At 45.1% G+C, this 25,910-nt stretch overlaps 1 protein-coding gene across 1 annotated transcript in view; it reads left to right on the top strand.

Moving 5' to 3' along the window:
• The window catches only part of LOC121877377 (serine proteinase stubble-like), a 72,180-nt gene extending 47,619 nt beyond the window's left edge, over nucleotides 1–24,561 (top strand). The window contains exons 3-8 of the mRNA XM_042383113.1: nucleotides 367–883; nucleotides 1,739–2,103; nucleotides 9,482–9,674; nucleotides 10,221–10,518; nucleotides 11,702–11,827; nucleotides 22,655–24,561. Of these exons, the coding sequence (XP_042239047.1) occupies nucleotides 367–883; nucleotides 1,739–2,103; nucleotides 9,482–9,674; nucleotides 10,221–10,518; nucleotides 11,702–11,827; nucleotides 22,655–22,813 (1,658 nt within the window). The 3' untranslated portion in view covers nucleotides 22,814–24,561. The remainder of the gene's footprint in view (nucleotides 1–366; nucleotides 884–1,738; nucleotides 2,104–9,481; nucleotides 9,675–10,220; nucleotides 10,519–11,701; nucleotides 11,828–22,654) is intronic.
• The last annotated feature ends 1,349 nt before the right edge of the window (nucleotides 24,562–25,910 follow it).

The raw sequence follows: 25,910 nt of genomic DNA, 5'->3' as shown, positions 1-25,910 counted from the left end.
AGGACAGAAAATTTAAGTCCAGAATATTTTCCAATAGTTTGTTTATCTCTTTTGTCTTAAGTTAACGTATCCGAATAAGGTTGAGCATCAGTGTAATTTTGCTATATTTTGATTTTATTTTTATGCTTCAGTTTAAATCAGCCAGTTAGGTACAGTGTTACACCTTGAGTAATTAGGAATATGTGTTCTGTAAATTTAGGTAAGCTATGAACATCTGTTCAAATAATTATCACAAGTTGAAGAAATTGTTTTACAGTTGGTTCTCTTAATGTTAGTATACTGTACACCTGTTGTATACACCTCAGATTTAAGGTAGTGTTCACAGGTAGTAGAGGTCACTAATGCCCTTGTTCTCTTCCTCCACAGACTCTTACAACAAGATCGCCCATAAGGCGTGTCGTTCGAAAGGGCAGGAGGGCGTGTGTATGTTCGTGTGGGAGTGTATCAAGACGGACGGTCACCACATCGGCATGTGTATGGACGGCTTTATGTTCGGGTCGTGTTGTAACCATGACGAGAAGAGCAACGATCTGTCACCGGCTGCTCTGGCGGGCGCTGCTGGGGTCGTGCACCAGATCGCGCCTGGGGTAAACTTGAGGAATTCTAGTCTGTTGATACCTGCGAGTACCACGACGACCACGACGAGGCCTCCACCTAGTGTGTCAACGGGCGCGCCTTCCCTCATCACCTCCAGGCCTATCACCATCCAGCGGCCCCCACGACCCCCCGTCACAACCACGCCCGCCAAGGAGCACCCCACGTCCCCCACCCCGCACACGACGAGTTTTGTGTGGTCTCGTCTGCCCCCAAGCCCCACCACTCCTCATCCCGTCACGCCGCCCCTGCCGCCCACCAGACCCACCCGCCCACCCAAGCCTACAAAGTGAGTCTGGTCTCTGACACTGACCCGTGTGCAGGTGACATTGATGATGCTTAATAATGTTTCTTCTCGAAGACATCTTAGAATTCATCTTTAATATCATAGACTAATTACATGCTCATTGGGTGTGGAGGCCGAGTGGATACAGTGCCCGCCTCCTGTCCTAAGGGTCGTTGGTTCTTTCCCGAGGCACTCCCAGTCCACCCAGTTGTAGGTGAATATCTAACTTTACAAGTTGGGAAAGTGAAGGTGGTCGTGTGTAGTGCCAGCCCTGTTGCCACACTGTACAGTGTGGTGTGTCCACACTGCCCGTCATGCCTATAGGACCCACTTTCACTTTTCCTTGGGTTTGAAAGCATTAATATAATTTATCTTTTCCATTTTCATTAACGTTGATAATTTTACCAAAATGATTATAAGCCATCTTTCATATTATAGAGTTGGCTATTATTATTATTATTAGTGTCGTATAACCTTCAGTAAAGTTGTTGGTTTAGTAGAAAATCCCACCTTACCTAACGATCTATCTGTATAAATCACTCGTTTGTAAAGTCTACTTGTCCGTCAGTTTTTTCAGGTGGTTTTCACGACCCGCGGAAAGGACGTGTGACGTCACTGATGATTCCACGCCTTAGTTTGTCCCTTCGTCCGTCCGTCCTTCCTTCTGTTCGTCCATCTGTCGGTCTGTCCGTCCTTCTTTCCGTCCCTTTTCGTGCTTCCTTCCTTCCTTCCGTTCCTCCTTCAGCCAGTCCTACGTGTAGAACGGGGAAGTACTCTTCTTCAGTTTATTTGCATAATTTTGTCCAGTGAGATCACTCTCTCCCCCGCCATTTATTGTTATTTCCTTCATTACTACAGACCATCGCGTCCTACAGTAGCCCCCTGGTGGACGACGGAAGAAGCTCTCCACAAGACTCCTCCACCACCACCTACCTACTCTCCCTCCACCAGGACCACACCTCCCACCACCACCACCACGCCCACCACCACCACCACGCCCACCACTACTACCACGCCCACCACTACCACCACGCCCACCACTACCACCACTAGAAGACCTACCACGACCACCACCACTACTACTACTACTACCACAACTACCCCACCGCCTACCACAACAACATCTACTACTACTTCCAGCACCACTACCTCTACTACCACAACTACCACCACAACGCCGCGCCCATCTGGACCTGTTGTCAGCAGCGCCCACACCAAACACCGTGAGTACAGTAATAATGTTTATAGTCTGTATTAATCGTGAACGTTACAGTACTTGACCCCTCAATACAGTGGTTACAGAATGTCAATATTACCAAGAACGCAAAAATTCCTTCATAACTTTCAGTATTACATGTAATTAAATCACTATTAATTTCAACCACAGTTTATTATATAACTTAAGAAATGAGCATAAATGAGTATATTAGTAAATAATTAAGGTAGTTTAAGTAAATAAGTAATTGAAGAAAGTAAGTTAAGTAGTTTAAGTAAGTTAAGTGATTTAAGCACCGTATTTAAGTAAGTTAACTAATTCAAGTAAGCAAGTTAAATAAGTAATTAAATTAAACAAGTTAAATAAGTAAGTAGATAAGTAAGTAAGCAAATAAGCAAGATAGTTATTAGTTAAGTAAATAAGTAAGTTAAGTAAGCTTTCTTGGAAAACAACCTAATTATAAGAACAGTAAGAGGTGACAGACTAGTTGGCAACACTGTAGGCGGGGGGGGAGTGTAGGAGGGAGATGAGGGGAGGAGGAGGAGGAGGAGGAGGAGGAGGAGGAGGAGAGGAGGAGGGGAGGAGGGGGAGGAGGAGGAGGAGGAGGAGGAGGAGGAGGGTGGTATAAATCCAATAGCTACCTTGAGTCTGTTTTAAAGTGTTGATTTATTCCAATTTTCTGATGAATTTATATTTTTTATTTATGTTTAGTTCTGCGTTAGTTTAGGTTGGGTTAGGTTAGGTTAGGTTGGGTTAGGTTAGGTTAGGTTAGTATTACCTCAGTCAACAAAGTATTACCTCAGTCAACAAAGTATTACCTCAGTCAACACAGTATTACCTCAGTCAACACAGTATTACCTCAGTCAACACAGTATTACCTCAGTCAACACAGTATTACCTCAGTCAACACAGTATTACCTCAGTCAACACAATATTACCTCAGTCAACACAGTATTACCTCAGTCAACACAGTATTACCTCAGTCAACACAGTATTACCTCAGTCAACAAAGTATTACCTCAGTCAACACAGTATTACCTCAGTCAACACAGTATTACCTCAGTCAACACAGTATTACCTCAGTCAACACAGTATTACCTCAGTCAACACAATATTACCTCAGTCAACACAGTATTACCTCAGTCAACAAAGTATTACCTCAGTCAAGTCCACACTGGCGGTCGATGAATCTTACAAGCAAATATTTCAGCATCGTACACGACCTAGTCCTTCCTGCTGTGAGTTGTGTGGTTGTGGTCATTGTGGAGGCTGGGGTTGTAGAGGGAGGGATGGAGGGAGTGTAGGTGTAGAAATGAGGGAGGGAGTGTGGGAGGGAGGCAGTGTAGGAGGGAGGGAGGGTTAGGAGTGAGGGAGGGTAGGAGGGTAGGGGTGAAGGAGAGGGGGTGTGTAGGGGAAGATGCAAGGAGGGTGTGAAGGAGGGAGGGAGGGTGTGTGTGAGGGAGGAAGGGTGTGTAGGAGTGAGGAAGAGGAGATGGTACGCCTCCCCCCGACATATTACGATGGAGGATGACGGACACGATGTGGGTCACTGATGCACTAGGCTAACTGTTGACTCCCTCCACACTCCTTCTTTCCTCCCACCTCTTTCCATCCCTTACTCCCTCTCCCACACTCTGTTTCCTTCCCACCCTCCTCCTCCTCCTTCTCACCCCTCCCCCACACACACACACACACAGAGTCCAACCACACAAACATAATACACACATTAAATAAGGTGCTGCCCCATGTCGTCTCTCGAACGGGTTTGAACTTTGATAAATGTGTCGTAAAATGTACGTGTGTCATTCCTCTCTCTCTCTCTCTCTCTCTCTCTCTCTCTCCCCATTGTTTTGTTATATGAGAAAGAGGTGAAGTAAATGTTTTAATATGACGATAATTGGGATTGAAAAAGATCTTCGTCTTTTTCTTCTTGTCATTATCATTAATTAGCAGTGTAAAGGTCTCTCCTGTCAGTATGGTGTCGGTGTGGTGTGTCAGTATAGTGTCAGTGTGGTTTGTTAATATAGTGTCAGTGTAGTGTATCAGTATAGTGTGTCATTTTAGTGTCAGTATAGTGTCAGTGTGGTTTGTTAATATAGTGTCAGTGTGGTGTATCAGTATAGTGTGTCATTTTAGTGTCAGTGGTGTATCAGCATAGTGTCAGTATAGTGTCAGTGTGGTTTGTCAGTTTAGTGTCAGTGTGGTGTGTCAGTATAGTGTCAGTGTTGTGTATCAGTATAGTGTCAATGGTGTGTCAGTATGGTGTCGGTGTGGTGTGTCAGTATAGTGTCAGTATGGTGTCGGTGTAGTGTGTCAGTATAATGTCAGTGTGGTGTGTCAGTATAGTGTCAGTATAGTGTCAGTGTGGGATATCAGTATATTGTCACTGGTGTGTCAGTATGGTGTCGGTGTGGTGTATCAGTATAGTGTCAATTTGATGTATCAGTAGTGTCAGTATAGTGTCAATATGATGTATCAGTAGTGTCAGTATAGTGTCACTGTGGTGTCAGTATAGTGTCAGTATTGTGTTAGCATAATGTATCAGTAGTGTCAGTATAGTATCACTGTGGTGTCAGTATTGTGGCAGTATGATGTATCAGTATAGTGTCAGTATTGTGTCAGTGTGAGGTGGCCTGGTTTTTGTTGTCAATATGTGGGTTAATGAGGCTTCTCTCGGCCAGCACTTCCCAACACGTTCTTACTTGGTTCTTTCCCTTTCTGTGATGATGACTCTCTCTCTCTCTCTCTCTCTCTCTCTCTCTCTCTCTCTCTCTCTCTTTTGACGTGTGTGTGTGTGTGATCATAGCTTCCTGCAGTTTTGGCTTCCTCGCTCTCTGTTTAATCTTTGCATCTCTTGTTCTGTCATCTTGCCTCTCTCTCTCTCTCTCTGTCTCTCTCTCATCTGTGACATATTTCGCCTCGTCTCGGTGAAAACTAAACTGGGCTCCTGTTGTCTAGATAGTGGAACACGTATAGCAGTGACCAGCGACGAAAGCCTCTGATTAGTTCATACGTTAACCAATCAGAACACGATCTCTCTTCAAAATTAAAACACGGCGGAGGTGAACGGGAAGTTGTAATTGGTGTATTGAAAAATTATTCAATTCATTGGATTAGAACGACGCTATTCCTCGTGAACTGATATTTGAGGATTCGTATTTATCGTTCATTGTGTAATATTTATTTTGAGTACATTTCTCATTGGTTAGTGAATTGGCCAATCACTTGCTTTGAATCGTTACAAGCTACCTGTTGTCTATGCACTGACAGTAGGGGGCCAGTCAATGAGTTTGTTTTGATCTGTGAAGTAGGATTCTCTGCTGACGAACGACAATTTATTTTGGGCTGTGAAGTCGGATTCTCAGCTGAAGAACGACTTATTATTGTTGTTTGTTTGTGCTGACGGGTTAGAAAGTGATAAATATATCAGCTTCACAATGACGGTTTTATTTACTTTTTTGGTGATTATAACCGGCAAGATTTATTAATTCGCTTCATTAATTTTGCTTTAGTTTATCGAACAACTTCTTTGTTACTAAACTTAAATATTATTACAGGTGGACAGAAAAAATATGTAAATACAGATAACGAAAGTTAATTAAATTCCTCATTAAATTTTAAACGATTAGAAAATAACTATAACGTTTTGTAATAATATAATATATAATTAAGGTTATTGGATTATTAATAGCATAAAATTGAATTACTACTAAAACAATAATTACATTAGTATAAATTAAAGGTAATTATTGTTCTGTGATGCCGAGTCTAATGGAATTTTTGACTAAGCTCCGCCCACTTCTCGCGTCCTTAGCAACGGCAACAATTCTCGGCGTCTGATTGGTTGTTGGTTGCCAAGGGAGTTGTGCCGACTTTTCAGAAAATTCAAGCCTATTATTGTTTTCTTTTTAATGCTTAATAAGACCAAACGGGTTGAGAGACTAGAGAGAAAATGAGAGAGTGGGGGAGGGAGAAACGGAATAAGTTTAGTTTAACAAATTTATTGACAAAGCTTGCAGTACAGTTTGCCTATTCTGAGTAATTCAGTCAGGTGTTGACACTAGGGTGGTATCACTTCTCACTGCCACGCAGGACAGAGGTTCATACACAAAGAAATACAACATATTCATTAACAGCTATATATATATATATATATATATATATATATATATATATATATAGAGAGAGAGAGAGAGAGAGAGGTCAGATTCATGTGGATGCTGTCACTGTTATATAATATATATATATATATATATATATATATATATATATATATATATATATATATACGAGATCAAGGGAGACTGGAGAGATATAGATAAAAATTTGAAGAGAGATAAATCAGGGTGAGAGTGAAAGTGAGTGAGATTGTATGGAAAGGGGAGATAAATAGTTAATGTGATAGAATAAATGTACATGAGACAAGAGAAGGAGAGAGAAAATAAGAAAGTGATATAAAACAACTCCCCCTCTCTCTCTCTCTCCCTCCCACCATCACAAACACGCGTGACGGGATCTTTCACCAGGACTTTGAACAGCTGACATAAACTGGTCAAACTGGTCCCCCGCTGCTGCTGACAACATAAAGCAATAGGTATATATACCAATGGAACGACGACGCCTGATTGGTCGACTCAGGAAAAAATTTCGTTTGGGTGTTACATATTTTTTTATTAATACGAAATAAAATTGATATTGTGTGCTAATTTGTTGGTATTTTTTAAGTTAGGGTTTATTGTTAATGGTAAATATAGAGAGATTAATTATCCTCATTGGCAAAAAGGTGTGAAACTTTGTATGTCAGACAGCCAGACTGGTATACGACAGGAGGTTCAAAGAATACCAGACAAGAAAGAAAACGAGACAGAAAACGAGACAATAAAGATGAGATACAAGAAATAAACGAGACATTAAAGAAAACGAGGCAGACAGAAAGAAAACTATCAAGAAATTCGAAGCATAATAAAAATGGAGTCATTAAAGATTAATCAATTACCAAGAAGAAGAAGAGTAATAATAACAAGAAAAAGAACAAGAAGACAAAGAACAACATCAATACTAACAACAACAAGAACAACAAGAACACCAGGACAAGAACAGCACGAACAATAGATGAACAAAAAACCAGATCGAGAAAAAAAATATGAAGAACATAACAATTACGAAATATTAAAAAACGTGATAAATAAACTCATGAAAATAACGTAGGCAGGAAGAGGAGGAGATGTAAATAAAGAGTAGGAGGTGGAAGAAGTGTGGGTAAAGGATTTGAGGACGAATAAGCTCAATATCCATAGTACAGTCGTTAAAAGCTAAAGTCACACCTCGTTAGACTGCCCCAATTAGGTAGTTAAGCCTTTAGACACCATTGCTTGCAGAGGCTAGCGGTGTTGTTCGTTGATTGGCTGGTTGTTTTGGGGCTAAGGTCGTGGTTTGGTAGTTGGGGTGGTTGTTTGGGGTAGTCCTTTGGTAGTTGGGGTGGTTATTTGGGGTTTGGGGTAGTTGTTTGGTAGTTGGGGTGGCTATTTGGGGTAGTCCTTTGGTAGTTGGGGTGGTTATTTGGGGTTTGGGGTAGTTGTTTGGTAGTTGGGGTGGTTGTTTGTGGGTGCAATGACTAAACCCCTTGAGTGGTGATTGTCGTATCTGTGTTGTGGTTTAAAAGTCATCAGTTTAATGCTCTCATTTATGGATTTTTTTTTTTTTACAAATATTAAAAAAAAATCAGCTAGAGAAACATACAGTACACGTAAATGATCAAACACGTCTGGCAGGTCAGATGAAAGTGAGAGTTGTCGTGACTGCAGTTATCGTACGGCAGCATGATGATAAATCCCGTTTTTTGTGTTTTTCATAATTAAGTTATTTAAATTTTTTTTAACCTATTTTTAAAAGTATTATGGACGTGGCTCTAGTAAAGGGAATAACGAAGAAGGGATGATTATCAGTAATTATAGATGTGTATTAGATTCAAGAAAATTTAGTTTACTGTTTGTGTAACGGATTTATAACCATCAAACACACTCAGTCAGTCACATAGTTAACGTCTTGGGGTTTTGTGTGTCGAAGCAGCGCTTTCTAAAGGGTTTGGTACCACAACTCGAGGGTTACAAAGTGGCGACTGGGATCAGTACCCAGGGAAATAAACGTAGAAAATTAACCTTACTAAAACACGATGAGAGTAAAGTAAAGTAAATTAGAGTAATGTTGCGTGGTGACGATAGACTAACACTATATAGGAGAGCTTGACCGAGAAAAGCCATGTATACGCACAATGGTTAACACCGCGAGGTAAACGAAATGGCGGAGCCTAATGCAAAGTTGGGTACGGCTTATGGTGCGTGTCTGGTGGCGCTACAGTGAAGGTGCAGCTTTCCCTAGTGGCGCTACGACACCCACTGTCACTCCTACACCCGAGTGAACACGCCTCCCTCCCTCCCTCCTTCCCTCCCCAACTCTCCCTCCCTCAAAGGGTTAAAGTATCATCCTGAATTTACACTCGAGAAAGAATGAATGAATAAAAGCTAGTGACAGGGGGTAAAGAGGTTCAGGGGACTCTTGAGAGACGGAGAGTGCGGTGTGATGTGATCGAAGTATAGGAGTGAAAGATGGGGTTAAATAAATCAAACCAGCAACGAACACGTGGTAATGGTTTTAAATTAGACAAACTTAGGTTTTGGCGAGAAATGCGTAAATTGGTTTGGAAATAGAGTTGTTGATGAGTGGAGCAAATTACCAAACAACATCATTTACTTACTCGATTTCGTTGGTAAATTTCAAATATAGGTTGGACAGTTATTGTATAGGAGTGATAAAGGGTAGATGTACACGGGCCTCCCTTAGTGTGGGCTGCAGTTTCCTTCATTCTTATGTTCTTATCCGCAAAGGGTTAATCCATAGTCCTCAAACGGTTAAACCATCTTCAGGGGGTTAACTATCCTCCAATAGCATTTATTTAATAGCTGCTTATAATTATGATGTCGTATTCTAGTACTGTAGTTTAAGTTTTGTTTATTTAAAGTTTCATTTCTCGTTTCTAAAGTTTCATGTTATATAAGTTAAAGTTTCAGACAAATTGATTTTTTTTTCGTGTTTTTTAAGTTTGTTTCATGAATAAGTTTAATTTACGAATATTTATGTTTGTTACATATATTTTAAGTTGCATGCACACTACTATAATTGACCCATAATTAGATATAATTTGATATGATTCCCATATATTTTAACCTTAAGTTATCAAGTTACAGTCGATATAAGCTGCATACATTTTTATTTAATTACATTTTATTTTTACCTGTAATTAGTGTACTGTATGTATCTTAAGCCCAACACACAGATATAGTTCCTAGCCACAGATATTAATACACCCCCATCTTCCACCCCTTTAGAGTGTGGGGTGCCTACCATGATGGGGCAGCCTGAGGGGAGAATAGTGAACGGCACCAGCGCCAAGTTCGGGGAGTGGCCGTGGCAGGTGTCGGTAAGGAGGACCAGCTTCTTCGGGTTCTCGTCGACCCATAGGTGTGGCGGAGCCCTCCTGAACGAGCAGTGGGTCGCTACCGCCGGCCACTGTGTTGATGAGTGAGTACTGTTTCCTTCCTTCCTTCCTTCCTTCCTTCCTTCCTTCCTTCCTTCCTTCCTTCATTCTCTCCTTTCCTTTCTTCATTCCTTTCATCTCCTTTCTTCCTTCCTTCCATTCATATCTCCTTCCTTCCTTCCTTTCTTCCTCTCTTCTTTCCTTCCTCTTTCCTTCCTTCCATCCTCCCTCCTCCCTCCCTCCCTCCTCCTCCCTCCTCCCTCCCTCCCTCCCTCCCTCCCTCCCTCCCTCCCTCCTCCCTCCTTCCTTCCCTTCCTTCCTTCCTTCCTTCCTTCCTTGTAGGTGATTGTGTTTTTTTTAGTTTGTCACTGTACCGTAGGTATTTCTTTCTTCGTCTTGTTTCGTTCTTTCTTCTTTTTACTTCGTTCTTTTTTCTTCATTCTTTCTTTCTTTCTTTCTTTCTTTCTTTCTTTCTTCATAGGTCAGTACTGAAATAATCGACCAACAGTAATCCAAACAATCCATTTTATACCAATGTTTACGTTTTCCTAACCCCCTCCCCTCCCTCCCCTCTCGTTCGTGCAACACAGTCTGCTGACGTCACAAATCCGGATTCGCGTGGGAGAGTATGACTTCTCGTCCGTGATGGAGCCGTTCCCGTATGTGGAGAGGGCGGTGAAGCGCAAGGCCGTCCACCCCAAGTACAACTTCTTCACCTACGAGTACGACTTGGCGCTGGTGCAGATGGAGTCACCCTTGGAGTTCCTGCCCCATATCTCTCCTATCTGTCTCCCGGGCAACAACGACCTGTTGATAGGAGAGAGAGGCACTGTCACGGGCTGGGGACGACTATCTGAACACGGACGACTACCCTCCATCCTCCAGAAGGTGAGGTCGGGCTTCTGTAGGAGAGGTCATGGGGGTGGTCATGCATTTCCCCTCCATCTCCTGAACATCCTATATTCCCGATGTTAACTTCTGCCATAGCCCTCATGATCAACAGCTTCCATACTTCCATGATTATCACCTCCCATACTTCCCATGATCATCAATTACCATACTCCCATTATCACCACCTCCCACACCACCATAATCACCACCTCCCACCATAATCACCACCTCCCACACCACCATAATCACCACCTCCCACCATAATCACCACCTCCCACACCACCATAATCACCACCCACCATAACCCCACCACAACCACCACCACACCACCATAATCACCACCCCAGCACACCACCACAACCCACACCTCATACCATACCTCCCCACCACATAATCACCACCTCCCACACCACCACACACAATCACCACCTACCATACCCCCAAATTCATAATCACCAATCTCCCACACCACCACAATACCACCTACCATACCCCACCATAACTCACCACCTCCCCACACCACCATAATCACCACCTCCCACACCACCCATAATCACCACCTACCACCACCACCACTTCCACACCACCACAATCACCACCTCCCACACCCACACCACATAATCACCACCTCCCGCCACCACCATAATCACCACCTCCCACACCACCATAATCACTACCTACTATACCGCACTATAATCACCACCTCCCAGTTCCACCATACGACCACCTACCATACCCCACCATAATCAACACCCTACACCACCATAATCAAATGACTCCACACCACCATAATCACCACCCCACACACCACCACAATCACCACCTCCCACACCCACCACAATCACCACCTCCCACACCACCATAATCACACCTCCCGCAACACCATAATGACCACCACCATACCTCACCATAATCACTCACCTCCCACACCACCATAATCACCAACACCCCCACACTTTAATTCATAATCACCAGTTCTCCCATGACCAATTTCACAATCACCTTCACACCTCCCATACCACGACAATCACCACCTCCCACACCAATTATTAATCACCACCCAATAAATTCCACATAATCACCACCTCCCACACCACCACAATCACCACTTCTACCATACCCCCACCATAATCACCACCTACCATACCCCCACCATAATACCCTGATGTTCCTCCTGCAGGGGTCGGTGCCCATCGTGAGCAACAGCAAGTGTAAAGACATGTTCCTGAAGGGCGGGCGTCAGGAGCACATCCCTGAGATCTTCCTGTGTGCTGGCTATGAGAAGGGAGGCATAGACTCCTGCCAGGTGAGTGAGTCTCCACCTCTACCTCCTCCTGATGGGGTGGGGGGGGGGGAGTCTCAAAGGGTATAATAATGGGGAGACTATCTTATGATGGGGAAGTCTTTACATGTATAATGGAGGAGACTTTACCTGTTTAATGGGGGAGTCTTTACCTGTATAATCGGGAGTCTTACTCATATAATGGAGGAGACTTTACCTGTTTAATGGGGGAAACTTTACCTGTATAATCGGGAGTCTTTACCTGTATAATGGGGGAGTCTTTACCTGTATAATGGAGGAGACTTTACCTGTTTAATGGGGGAAACTTTACCTGTATAATCGGGAGTCTTTACCTGTATAAATTGGGAGTCTTTACTTGTATAATGGAGGAGACTTTACCAATATAATGATGAAGTCTTTACCTGTATAATGAGAGTCTTTACCTGTATATAATGGAGGAGACTTTACCTGTTTAATGGGGGAAACTTTACCTGTATAATCTGGAGTCTTTACCTGTATAATGGGGGAGTCTTTACTTGTATAATCGGGAGACTTTACCTGTATAATGGGGAGTCTTTACCTGTATAATGGGGGAGTCTTTACCTGTATAATGGAGGAGACTTTACCTGTGTAATGGGGGAAACTTTACCAGTATAATGGAGTCTTGACATGTATAATGGAGGGGTCTTTACCTGTATAATGATGGAGTCTTTACCTGTATAATGGGGAGTCTTTACCTGTATAATGGAGGAGACTTTACCTGTGTAATGGGGGAAACTTTACCTGTATAATGGGGGAGTCTTTACATGTATAATGATGGAAGTCTACTCAGCAATGGGGGGGACTCCACCACAGAATAGGAGTCTTACCTGTATAAGGGGAATCTTGTTTTCTTCCTTCTCTTCTCTCCCCGTCGTCTCTCCTCCCCCTCCTCCTCCTCCTCTCCTCCTCCCTGCCCCCTAGCAGTGCCACTTTCCCTCGGGGTAATTTTCCCCCTGGGTGACACAGGTGAGTGGCAGCCCTACACGACACCTCTCTCTCTCTCTACATATCTCTCTCATTCTCTCTGTTTTCTCCCTCTCTCTCTCTTTTGCTCTCTCTCTGTCTCTCTCCAGCGTGTTTTTATTTTGCTTTTTATGTTGTTATTAAGTATTGTATAGGGTGATATTAAACACACACACACACACACACACACACACACACACACACACACACACACACACACACACACACACACACTGAGGGTTTGTTGACAATTGTTGAAGTTGACTTGTAACGAATGTGATGATGAAGCTACCACCTGTCTTCCTTCCCTTTCCTCTTATTCCTCCTCTTCTTTACCCTTGACCTCCTCCTCCTCCTCTTGACCTTCTTACTCCCCTCTCATCTACTCGTCTTCCTCCTCCTCATCCTTCTCCTGACTCCCCTTCCTCCCCTTCACCTCCTCTTCCTATCCCTATCCCTTCCCTTTACTTCTATTAGGTTTTGTTTTGCTAGGTTTGGTTAGGTTAGGTTTGGTTTGGTTAGCATTAGGTTAGGTTTGGTTAGCATTAGGTTAGGTTTGGTTAGCATTAGGTTAGGTTTGGTTAGCATTAGGTTAGGTTTGGTTAGCATTAGGTTAGGTTTGGTTAGCATTAGGTTAGGTTTGGTTAGCATTAGCATTAGGTTAGGTTTGGTTAGCATTAGGTTTGGTTTGGTTAGCATTAGGTTAGGTTATAAACTGGTGTGCCTGATTTTCAGGTGTTACCACAGTGCCCTTTTTGTACTTGTTATACTGGTCGGAAAAAAACAGAGAGAAGTGTGAGGATAACTGCCTAGTACCCTGACGCTTTCCCCCTGTACAGTTGTGTGTGTTATTACTGATTCACGTCTCACACTTTCCCTTCACCAGTTGATCATACACAGCCCGTCTCCTCTCCCTACCTATCACCCTTCCCTTCCTCCTTCTCTCGCTCCCTTCCCCAACATCTCTCTATCTCCATCCTCTTTTCAACCTCCCTCTCCCCAACGTACCCCCCCCCCCTTCACCTTAACTCTCCCCTTACCCTTTTACCCCTCTAGCCTCCCTCTCGCCTGCTCACTGTCGCGTTCACCGTACGTAAACTCCTAATTTCACCGCCTGAGATGTAGTGACCATACCATTCATCTTGTCATGGAGCGTGTCAGAGGTGGGGGTGCACAGGTAGCGGCCCGCCCCCTTCCTCTCCCGCCACCACCTGCACCAGCTTTCTCTCGCGCCTGTTGACTATCAGCTAATTCTCGCCACCACTATTGTTTTGGTTCTCTGGCCCATAAAATGATGCGTGTGGTGTCTCTAGATGTGTTTGTGGCGGAGATCAACACTCACACTCCTGGGTTTTTTCTTCAGATTATTTTCGGGTGAGATGCCACGCAGGGAACCTCTCTCTCGTTACCTGCCTGATGACACTTATTATCTGAACGCGCTGGACTTGATACTCACACAGTTATAAATTAACTTTTTTTCCTTAATTGGGAATATAAAAACACAAATTTACGGTAGTTTCACCTAGATGTCGACGCCATTTTGAACCCGGATTGAATAGACGTGTCCAAGTTAGTTGTGTTGTCACGTCACCAGGGAGAAAGAGAAGGAGGAGGAGGAGAAGGAGGAGGAGGAGGAGAAGAAGAAGGAGGAGGAGGAGGAGGAGGAGAAGAAGAAGAAGGAGGAGGAGGAGGAGGAGGAGGACGAACTCTTGCCAAGGTGCTGGTGAGACGCTCATAATGGTGCCGCCTCGTATTATAAGAGACCTGATCTAAAAGTCTTAATCGACGTCATACTTTGCCATAGGATGTCGTACCTCCTCCAGTCATGACGTGAGAGCCTGGTATCTTAGTGGCACGGTCTTCTATGTCCTGACGGCGAGAGACTGTTCTTGTCTACACACACACACACACACACACACACACACATACATACACGGGTAGTTGATGAACCGAAGCCAATAAACGCTTGAATATAACAGACTTTCTTGAGGTCCCACGACGGGTAACAAGCGGGACTGGGTGTAGGGGAGGCCGGGTGTAGGGGAGGCCGGGTGTAGGGGAGGCTGGGTGTAAGAGAGGCTGGGTGTAGGGGAGGCTGGGTGTAGGGGAGGCTGGGTAGGGGAGGCTGGGTGTAGGAGAGGCTGGGTGTAGGGGAGGCTGGTGAGGAGAGGCTGGGTGGGGGAGGCTGGGTGTGTGGAGAGACCGGGTAGGGGAGGCTGGGTGTAGGGAGAGGCTGGGTGGGGGGAGGCTGGGTGTAGGAGAGGCTGGGTGTAGGAGAGGCTGGGTGTAGGGAGACCGGGGTGTAGGGGAGGCTGGTGTAGAGGAGGCCGGGTAGGGGAGGCCGGGTGTAGGAGAGGCTGGGTGCAGGGGAGGCTGGGTGGGGAGGCCGGGTAGGAGAGGCTGGGTGTAGGGGAGGCTGGGTGTAGGAGAGGCTGGGTGTAGGGGAGACCGGGTGTAGCTGCTGTGGATGAGGCACTTCTGCACACTTACCTGCTGCATCCACACCCTGCTGCACATCTCACCTCGCTGCACACTTTCCCTGCTGCACATCTCACCCTGCTGCACACCCCCTGCTGCACACCTCGCCCTGTCGCACACCTCGCACCTGCTGCACACCTTACCCTGCTGCACACTTCACAACCTCTGTCGAAGTAACAGTAACTGGATTTAACCGGATTTATTAATAATTTAAAATAAGATTTAGGATTTATGGAAATGACCAGAAGGTTAAGACACCCCAGCTTATTTCACCTTAAGATTAACCACCCTAACGCTAACTGGAAGGGTTATGTTAGGTTTGGTTAGCTACGGTGGCTAATCTTTAAGTGAAATAAGCTGGGGTGTCTAATATTCAGGTGAAGTAAGCTGAGGTGTCTAATATTCAGGTGAAATAAGCTGTATCTAATCTTTAGTTGTCCAGTGACTTACGAACATAAAAGTGAAAATCTGTACAGTTGAAAAATACTTGTAATAAACCAGTAAATTACTCCTATCTATCATCACGTGTCAGAGTTGATGATAGACTTAGTAGTGAATGTTCAACCTATAATTTCTTCTGCTATGATTCGGGTACAACTGATCGTGTCTGTGATAAGATACGGTAATGTGTGTGTGTGTGTGTGTTGCCTCTTTTGATGAACGATAACATACGGGAATTTTCACTACTGGCGCCACACTATTCCTGATTACTAATGTGTCTCGTTGTATTTTTTCTCTTGGTTTCGTTATTTCCCTTCGTTCTAAGTCAGTTTCAGATAAAACTGTGGTAGCCATTAGCCCAGGTTGCAGCACTTTCCATCTCTTGCCGCCCTAGTTAACACAGGGTGGCGGGAAGTCTCTCTACTGTTTTTCCCGCGCTTTTGACTTTTCCCGCGTTTTCCGGTGACTGATTTTACGTCATGGTCTTAAGGAAACTCCCAAGCCAATAGCCAGTTATCATCAGTGTTTTCATTATTTTCTGGTTATTTATCCAATCACGTTTATTAATGTCCATATTTTAACCCATATTCCGCGATGATAATTCTTTATAAGGTATACATTTTACGTCATCATGTATACAGTCATGAATAAAAGTGCGTGTTTACAACTATGTATACCGTTGTTTGGGTGGTAGTCTGTGTTGAATCCGTGAACCCAAAATATAACCCAGGGCAGCAGATAATATTAAGCACTTTTTTAAACTTGGAAGCTGAAATTTGGACAAGAGCAAACGTGTTTTCATTTAGTTTTGACTCATAGTTTGTTTTATAGGTGTTTTATTTTGGTTTATTCCCCCATTCTTTATTTTGGTTTATTCCCTCATTCTTTATTTTGGTTTATTCCCCCGTACTTTAATTTGGTTTATTCCCTCATTCTTTATTTTGGTTTATTCCCCCGTACTTTATTTTGGTTTATTCCCTCATTCTTTATTTTGGTTTATTCCCCCGTACTTTAATTTGGTTTATTCCCCCGTACTTTTATTTGGTTTATTCCCCGTCTTTTAATTTGGTTTATTCCCCCATGTTTTAGTATTGTTTAATTATATCCCTATCCCTGGCTGTGACGTAACTAACTAGGCAACAGTTTAAAATTGGGATTTACTCTATGTATAGCCTGGTATAACTGTATGTATAACCATGTATACACTGTACAGTATGTCCATATTGTAGATTTGCATATAGGGCAATGATATAGTCCTTGTATATATGTATGTATAATATAGCCTTATATTTTCGTCTATAAAATTGATGTGTTCTGCTTAGGTATTTCCCGTCCACAATAAGACCCCCCCCCCTAATGTCCTAAACTAATCTTACCTGGCGTTACCTTACCTGGCGTTACCTTACCTTACCTTACCTTACCTTACCTTACCTTACCTTACCTTACCTTACCTGACCTTACCTTTTATTAACTCCACACTCGTTTTCTTTTTTTTTCTTCCTCTTTACTTTTTTGGTTATAGTAACTTTTCTTCTTTCTCTCTTCCTTGTTTAACTTTATTTAATTATTTTCTGTTTTCTTTCTTTCTCTCTCTTTTTTTCTCTCTCTCATGTTTATATATTTGCTTTACTTTTCTTTGTCTTCTGCACTTTCACTTTCTGTTAGTCTTCTTCTCTTCTGTTTAATTTTCTTTTAAGCTTATCTCTTTGTCTCACACTTTCTTCACAGTGTAATTATCTCCTTCCTGTTGTATCTCTTCTCTCGCTTTTCTCTTATGATGATTTGTTGTGACTCTCTCTTCCTACCTCGCTTTCTCTTCCCTTTCTCCTATGTTTTATTCCCTTCTTTCCTCCTACCCTCCCTCTCTCTCCCTTCCTCAATTTATCCTCTTACTCCTTCCCTTCCCCTTTTATCTTTTCTTCCCTCTACTTCCCTCCGTTTACTCCCCTCCATCCTCATCCTCTCCCTTCTTCCCTCCCCCTCCCTCCTCTTCCCTCTCAATCTTCATTTCCCCCTCCATCACTATCCTCCCTCCTCATCAATCCCCTCTCTTATCCCTCTTCCCCTCCATTCTCACCCCTTCCTCCTCTCTTCATCCATCTCCTCCACTCCCCAGCCTCTTAACTCCCCCTCTCTTCCCCTTCCCCCCTCACTCCCCTCCCTCCCTCGGCACCAAAGCCAATGTTAGACACCAAATATTCCAAAGTTAAAAATTCCCACCGTAAGTGAAGACGAGTTAATACCTTCTGACAGTCATCCTCAAACCACAGTACAAAGGCTGACAACCATGATGGCGCCGAAATTGCATTGAGACTCTACCGTAACTAGATGAGTTCTCTCGAATCCCCAGGAGTTCAACGAATGATTTTTTTTTTAAAGTACAATAACTTAATCCCTCGAATAAGATGTCTTAACACCTTTGAAAACTATGATCTATAATCCCTAGAGTACGATGATATTGTACTCTGGTCGTCATAGTACTCAAAGGGTTCAATTTTCTCCGTGTTATAGCGTTATGTTACAACTATATCTCACGTATATGAGACCTCACTAGGATTATGTGGGTTAGTTTTGGTCACTTTACTATAGAATGAACATTAATTCCTTAGAAAGTATCCAGAAGAGGATGACAAAGCTAATCCCAGGCATTAGGAACCTTGAGTGTAGAGACAAATTAAGAAAACTGAATTTATATTCCCTTGAAAGACATTGGTTGAGGGGCGATATGATCATAGTATATAAATGGAAGATAGGATTAAATAATAGTAATATAATGAAGGCACTTAAACCGTCACTCACCCATCCTAAGACCGCCACTCGCCCCTTCTAAGACCGTCACTCGCCCCCTCCTAAGACCGTCACTCGGCCCTTCTAAAACTGTCACTCGGCCCTCCTAAAACCGTCACTCGACCCTCCTAAGACCGTCACTCGCCCTCCCTACGACCGTCACAAACAACTACTGAGATTATTGAAGACATCGCCACTTTGTAACAGTTCAATGCTGCTTGTGGGCGGCAGGAGGTGGAGGGTGAGATGAAGACGTCTGATGGTGTGGTGGGTGGGTGGTAGGTGGAGTGGGTGGTGATTGTGATTAGGATGGGTGGTGAATGGTAGTAAAGATGGTTGGGTGGGTGGTGATTGTTGTAGCTAGTGGATGAAGGTGAGTGGGTGGGTGGCGAGTGATAATGGGTGGTTAGAAGAATGGGTTAATGGGGGAATTGAAGGGGTAGGTATAATTTGAAGGGGGTGGTGGAGGGGATAAAGTTTGAATGGTGGAATACTATGGTAGGAGTGTTGGTGAGAGGTAAGCTGCTGGTGGTGGTGGTGCTGATTTTGTTAGTGGTAGTATTGGTCGGGGTGGTTTTGGTGGTAGTATTAGTAGTGGTGGTGATAATAGTAATAGTACCATTGGTAATAGTAGTAGTGGTGGTATTTGTAATAGTGATGGTAGTAATCATAGCCATAGCAGTAGGGACAGTCGTGTAGTAGTAGTAGTAGTAGTAGTAGTAGTTGGTGGTAATAGTATTGGTAGTAGTATTAGTAGTATTGGTAGTAGGTTGAAATGTCGTACAATATTAGTGTAGTTTCCACCGAAGGCGCGAGCTGGTCCACTGGCGGTCACTGACACTTGCTGATGGTGTAGCCTCGGAGGGTGTGACGGAGGTGGTGTAGCCCTGGGGGTGTGACGGTGGTGGTGTAGCCCTGGGGGTGTGACGGTGGTGGTGTAGCCCTGGGGTGTGACCCTGGTGGGTGGGGGGTGTGTGGTGGTAGCTTGGTGTAGCCCTGGGGTGTGTTGTGGTGGTGTAGCTGGGGGTGACGGTGACGGTGTGTAGCCCTGGGGTGTGACGGTGGTGGTGTAGCCTGGGGTGTGAGTAGCCTGGGTGTGACGGTGGTGGTGGTGTAGCCTTGGGGGGGGTGTGACTGTGGTGTGTAGCCCTGGGGGTGTGACGGTGGTGGTGTGGCTTAGCCCTGGGGGTGTGACGGTGGTGGTGTAGCCTGGGGTGTGACGGTGTGGTGTAGCCCTGGTGTAGCCCTGACGGTGTGGTGTACTGTGACGGTGTGGTGTAGCCCGGTGACGGTGGTAGCCCTGTGTGACGGTGGTGTGTAGGTGTGACGGTGACCCTAGGGGGGTGTGACGGTGGTGTAGTGGGGGTGTGACGGTGGTGGTGCCCTGGGGGGTGTGACGGTGGTGGTGTAGGGGGTGTGACGGTGTGGTGTAGCCTGGGGGTGTGACGGTGGTGTGTAGCCCTGGGGGGTGTGACCCCTGGGGGTGTGACGGGTGGTGTAGCCCTGGGGTGTGACGGTGGTGTAGCCCTGGGGGTGTGACGGTGGTGGTAGCCCTGGGGCCCTGTGTGACGGTGTGTAGGACGGTGGTGGTGTAGCCCTGGGGTGTGACGGTGGTGGTAGGGGGTGTGTGTGGTGTAGTGTGTGACGGTGGTGGTGTAGCCCCTGGTGTAGTGACGGTGGTGGTGTAGCCCTGGGGGTGTGACCCTGGTGGTGTGACGGTGGTGTGCCTGTAGGTGTGACGGTGGTGTAGCCCTGGGGTGTGACGGTGGTGGTGTGTGCGGTGGGGTGTAGCCCTGGGTGTGACTGGGTGTAGAGTGTGACGGTGTGGTGTAGCCCTGGTGGTGTGACGGTGGTGGTGTAGCCCTAGGTCCAGCCTCTTTCCCTGAAGTCCCATTTCCCCTCACCTAACCCATTTCCTTAGACCACCCCTTCACCCCCTAGTCAGCCAGCATCACTAGGTCGGTCAGTCCATCTGTTGCTGCTGACCATCTGGCCACACTCGGGAGAAAAGATGGGTGGTGGGGAGAGGGGCAGGGGTAGGAGTGGGTATAAGGTGAGAGAGAGAGAGAGAGAGAGAGAGAGAGAGAGAATGTATGTATGCATCATGTACTACAGTATACCTACCACTTTATGTGTGTGTGTGTGTGTGTCACTCCTGCGTTACGTTATGTAACTAGGGAGGCGAGAGTTAGTTACCAATAACGCGTTACTGCGAGGGGTTACACGATGTTTATACTAAGACAATGTTCAATGATTGTGAGCTACAGACTGAGGCAGAAATTCGCAGTCACAAACACCTGTTACCTCGGTGGTGGTGGTGGTGGTGGTAGGCGTGAGAAAGTTGTGTTGGGTAGGGCCAGGTGATGGAGGCTAGGGCCAGATAATGGTGGGTAGGGCCAGGTGATGGAGGCTAGGGCCAGATAATGGTGGTAGGGCCAGGTGGATAGAGGGTAGGGCCAGGTGATGGAGGGTAGGGCTAGGTGATGGGAGGCTAGGGCCAGATAATGGTGGGTAGGGGCTAGGTGACAGAGGGTAGGGCCAGGTGATGGAGGGTAGGGGCCAGGTGGTGAGGGTAGGGGCCAGGTGATGGAGGGTAGGGCTGGTGGTGGAGGGTAGGGCCAGGTGATGGAGGGTAGGGGCTGGGGTGGTGGAGGGTGACCAGGTGGTGGAGGTAGGTGGTGAGGGTAGGGGCCAGATGGTGGGTAGGGGCCAGGTGATAGAGTGGTAGGGCAGGTGGTGGAGGGTAGGGCCAGGTGATGTGGAGGGTAGGGCTAGGTGGTGGAGGGAGGCCAGATAATGGTGGTAGGGCCCAGATGATGGAGTGGAGGCTAGGGCCATGTGGAGTAGCAGATGATGGAGTTATGGAGGCTAGGGCCAGGTGATGGAGTAGTAGAAAGCGGAGGGGGAGGAGAAGGAGGAATAGGAAGAAGAGGGGGGGAGGTAGACGATAAGGAACAGAGAAGCCTCATGACCGTGGTAATTATAATGGTAAGAGGCAGAGTACAGGGCAGGTTGGTGGTGGTGGTTCATGTTGGGCGGCGACATCGTAGAATATAACGGAAGTAAGAGGTGAAAGAATTATTACAGTACAGAGGGAGTAGATCTCTCCCTCTCTCTCTCTGTACCAGCAGCCAGCCCCCCAGCTAGCCAGAAGCACGGGAGAGGATGCCAAGCTTTATGGATGACCCACACTTACGAGTTAAATGTGTGGCGGAACATTATCACTAAATATTTTTCCCTCTTGAGTTCTTAGGTGAATTATTACATGGAGAGACTTGATGCTACTCAAACCCACGGACCCATGACACTAAACCATGGGTCACACACACACACACACACACACACACACACACACACACTGTAGTAAGGAAGAAGGTGTACGCTAGCCAAGCCACAGGCGCTATTATTGAAGACATAGCGGGTCGTGTGGTTGCTCTTCCCCGCTCCTCCCGCCCTCTCCTCTCCTCTCACCACACCCTTCAGCTATCACCCTCCACCACACCCCTCCAGCTCTTATCCTCCACCACACCGGTCCAGCTATCACCCTCCACCACACACCACACCCTTCCAGCTATCACCCTCTACCACACACCACACCCCTCCAGCTATCACCCTACACCACACCCTTCCAGCTATCACCCTCTACCACACACCACACCCCTCCAGCTATCACCCTACACCACACCCTTCCAGCTATCACCCTCTACCACACACCACAACCCCCCAGCTATCACCCCCACCACACACTACACCCCTCCAGCTAGTTTAGATTAAAATTAGATTTATTGGGTGTCCTTAGGTCTCCAGATTGACTTACACTTGTGTTGTCGTACTTGTTAAGACTCAAGTGTGTTCAGTGGCGGACATAAATTCTTGGACATTGTTTATATTATTCTTATATGTTTAGTGTTAAAATCCTTCTTTTCATTATTATTATTATTAGTAGTAGTAGTAGTAGTAGCAGTAGTATTATTATTAGTAGTAGTAGCAGTAGTATTAGTAGTAGTAGTAGTAGCAGTAGTATTAGTAGTAGTAGTAGTAGTAGTAGTAGTAGTAGTAGTAGTAGTAGTAGTAGTAGTATTGACATTAGAATGATATTGTTATTATTATCCCTAGTGACTGATGTGTGTTGTCCCGCAGGGTGACTCAGGAGGGCCTCTGCAGGTTCGTGGTGCTGACGGTCGCTATTTCCTGGCGGGTATCATCTCGTGGGGCATTGGGTGCGCCGAGCCCAACCTACCCGGCGTCTGTACTAGGATATCTATGTTCGTGCCCTGGATCCTAGAGAACGTCACCTAGGGTTCCAAGAATGGTCATCAAGATCAAGAACGCCGCCCAGTATCCTCTACAGTAGAACCTCACCTCGAACTTGAGAACGCTGCCTATATCCCCAAGAACATTACCTAGGGTTACAAGAATGTCACCTACATCAAGAACACCACCTGTATCCTCGAGAACACCACCTGTATCCTCGAGAACACCACCTGTATCCTCAAGAACACCGCCTGTATCCTCGAGAACACCACCTGTATCCTCGAGAACACCACCTGTATCCTCGAGAACACCACCTGTATCCTCGAGAACACCACCTGTATCCTCGAGAACACCACCTGTATCCTCGAGAACACCACCTGTATCCTCGAGAACACCATCTGTATCCTCAACAACACCATCTGTATCCTCAACAACACCATCTGTATCATCTCACGTGGTTGGCTGTATCCTGTTGAGTGTGCTGAGTAACAACTTGACCTGATAGACGCGCAAACACTCGAGTATGACACAGTCAGACCAAGGGGTAACAGGTACTGTGGATTTAAGGGTATGTGCTCTTGCGTTCGTGATTGCGTATCCGGATCATTACGATGTTTGTTGTGACTAATGAAGATTGTGAAGTTTATTGATTCTTATTCTTGAACGTGTAACTCATCTCTGATATACTCCATTCTAAAGGAAAAACTTTACCAGATAGAATCTAAAGTGAGAATATAGTTAAATTGTCTTCGTTCATGAGCGGAAAACTACTTTGAACTTGAGGAGAGAAAACCACTGTTGTAGAAGTGAGCTGTGTTACTGTGTCCACCTCGACCAGTATTTGGGGAAGCTGACGGTGGCTCCCTACTGCCCCATGACGTGTTCTTAAGAGGCGGAGAATTAAACATGAAACTTGAATGCATCACAGTGTGGTCACAGGTCACAGTGTGGTTGTTGTCACAGTGTGGTTATTGTTGTCACAGCGTGGTTATTGTCGTCACAGTGTGGTTATTGTTATCACAGTGTGGTTATTGTTGTCACTGTGGTTATTGTTGTCACAGTGTGGGTGTTATTGTCACAGTGTGGGTGTTGTTGCCACAGTGGGGCTATTGCTGTCACAGTGTGGGTGTTATTGTCAGTGTGGGTGTTGTTGCCACAGTGGGGTTATCGTCACAGTGTGGTTGCAACAGGTTGACGTTGAAACCGACTTATTCATAAGCCAAATAATAGAAATAACTCAATGTAACACTAACACACTGATGATAATTCTGCACCACAACAACTACGACACGAGGATAACGTTTTGTGTGAAGACGTGGAAATGTTACCAGTGTGTTACCTTGTGTTTACTGTTATAGGTGATATTAAGACTTGCACCACTCACACATTATAACTCGTCCCTCTCACTGGATGGGTGATGCCTTCACCTTTGTGTATGTATACAGGTATGTTGTAATGAAGTAGTTGTTGTACTGACGTCTTGTGTGAGATCTCAAAGCAGTTCGGTATTGATTTTTTTCTTCAAATATTGTTGGCATAATTTATTTATATGAACTCGCCACGAGAGGTTGAGTTCCCCTTGAAGCAGCTGTCCTGTACGTTGTGTACAATACCACGCCGTTATACGAGGCGTCACCCCGTGTATTATACCCCTTTCTGTGTAGTGTTTAAGTTACATGTGCCATTACTGCTCCAACTGGGCTTTCACCAACGCAATCTTGTAGACTGAAAATACCTCTGCTCGAATAGGCAAAATAGACAATGAGTCTAGCAAGGTCAACTTTCCTCTGGCATTGTGATATATATATATATATATATATATATATATATATATATATATATATATATATATATATATATATATATATATATAATATATATAATATATATATATTGTAGATCCACAATGGAAACGTGGACAAGATAAATCTATTGTTTATCAGATTCTCAGTCAAATCCCCAATGTCAGAGATGCATTAATAAAGCACTAGCTGCTTTACTCACCCAAAAAAATCATGTTTGTCTACAGAGTCTGTGAACTTTTGTAATAAAAAATAATAGTATGTGTACATGATAAAGCGTGTGTCTGGAACATACGTCAAGATGTCTGGTGCTTGTGTATATTTATACTATTTCCTGCTGGCCAGGTTACGATAGAGGCAAGAGTGATGAGTGGCTGGGCTGTACAGGCCACGAGCCGTGAGTGTGTGGGAGAGGGAGAGGAGGGGGGGAGTGTTGGTCGATGAGTGAACTGTGAGACAACAGACTGCAGTCGACGGTGCTGGTCACTGTTGTTACCTCCCCCCCTCTCCCTCCCTCCCTCTTTCCCTCTCTCCCCCGTCCCTCCCTCCCACTGTCCCTCCCTTTTCCCTACCTCTCCCCCGTCCCTCCCTCCCTCCCTCACCCTGGCCAGCCTCCTACGTCACCATAGTTAGAGTATCGTCAACTACCACGTCACCATAGTTACAATATCGTCAACTACCAGGTCACCATGGTTACAATATCGACAATTACCAGGTCACCATGGTTACAACATCACTGTCAACGCTCCGGGAACCTGAAGTTATCAGGTAAATGTACGGGCAAACTTTTCCGAAGTGAGAGTTGTAAACTCTTGGAACAATGTGCTAGTGTTGTGACGGCACCGAATGTGAGCTCCTTCAAGACCAGGCCTTACTAACACTGGAGCAGGTACAGATACATTCTGGAGCCAGTATACATGCCCAGTACTTGCCAACAGTACATAATAGAGACGTGACCGACCGCCCAAGCAGCTAACGAGCTGATCAGTGGTGAAGAGGATAAAAGTAAAAGTTGAGTTTGTACTGATAACTCAACCTTTTCTCGCCTCGCTCTCTCAAGAAGGATAGGATGAGCTACACCTAATTCCTCAGTGGCTAGTTAGTACTCGGCCCTGTGTCTTCAGTGATCTACTCCTTTATATATCACTGTTAAGCAAAAATCTATCCAATAGAACAGAGACAGTTTGGAGGAAAGATATTAATGTTTTACATCTGTGGATAGAATGGGCAGTAAAGCGCGTTTGTTAATTAGATCCAGGCGCAATTTTTATAAATGTGTTTGTCTTCAATAGCATCCAGGGTCCCTTTGTTTACATGGGATAATGAGACTAACATTTAAA

The sequence above is a fragment of the Homarus americanus genome, unplaced genomic scaffold (genome assembly GCF_018991925.1).
Source record: "Homarus americanus isolate GMGI-L3 unplaced genomic scaffold, GMGI_Hamer_2.0 scaffold367, whole genome shotgun sequence".
Taxonomy (NCBI): domain Eukaryota; kingdom Metazoa; phylum Arthropoda; class Malacostraca; order Decapoda; family Nephropidae; genus Homarus; species Homarus americanus.
This window is presented reverse-complemented; position numbering and strand designations above follow the sequence as displayed.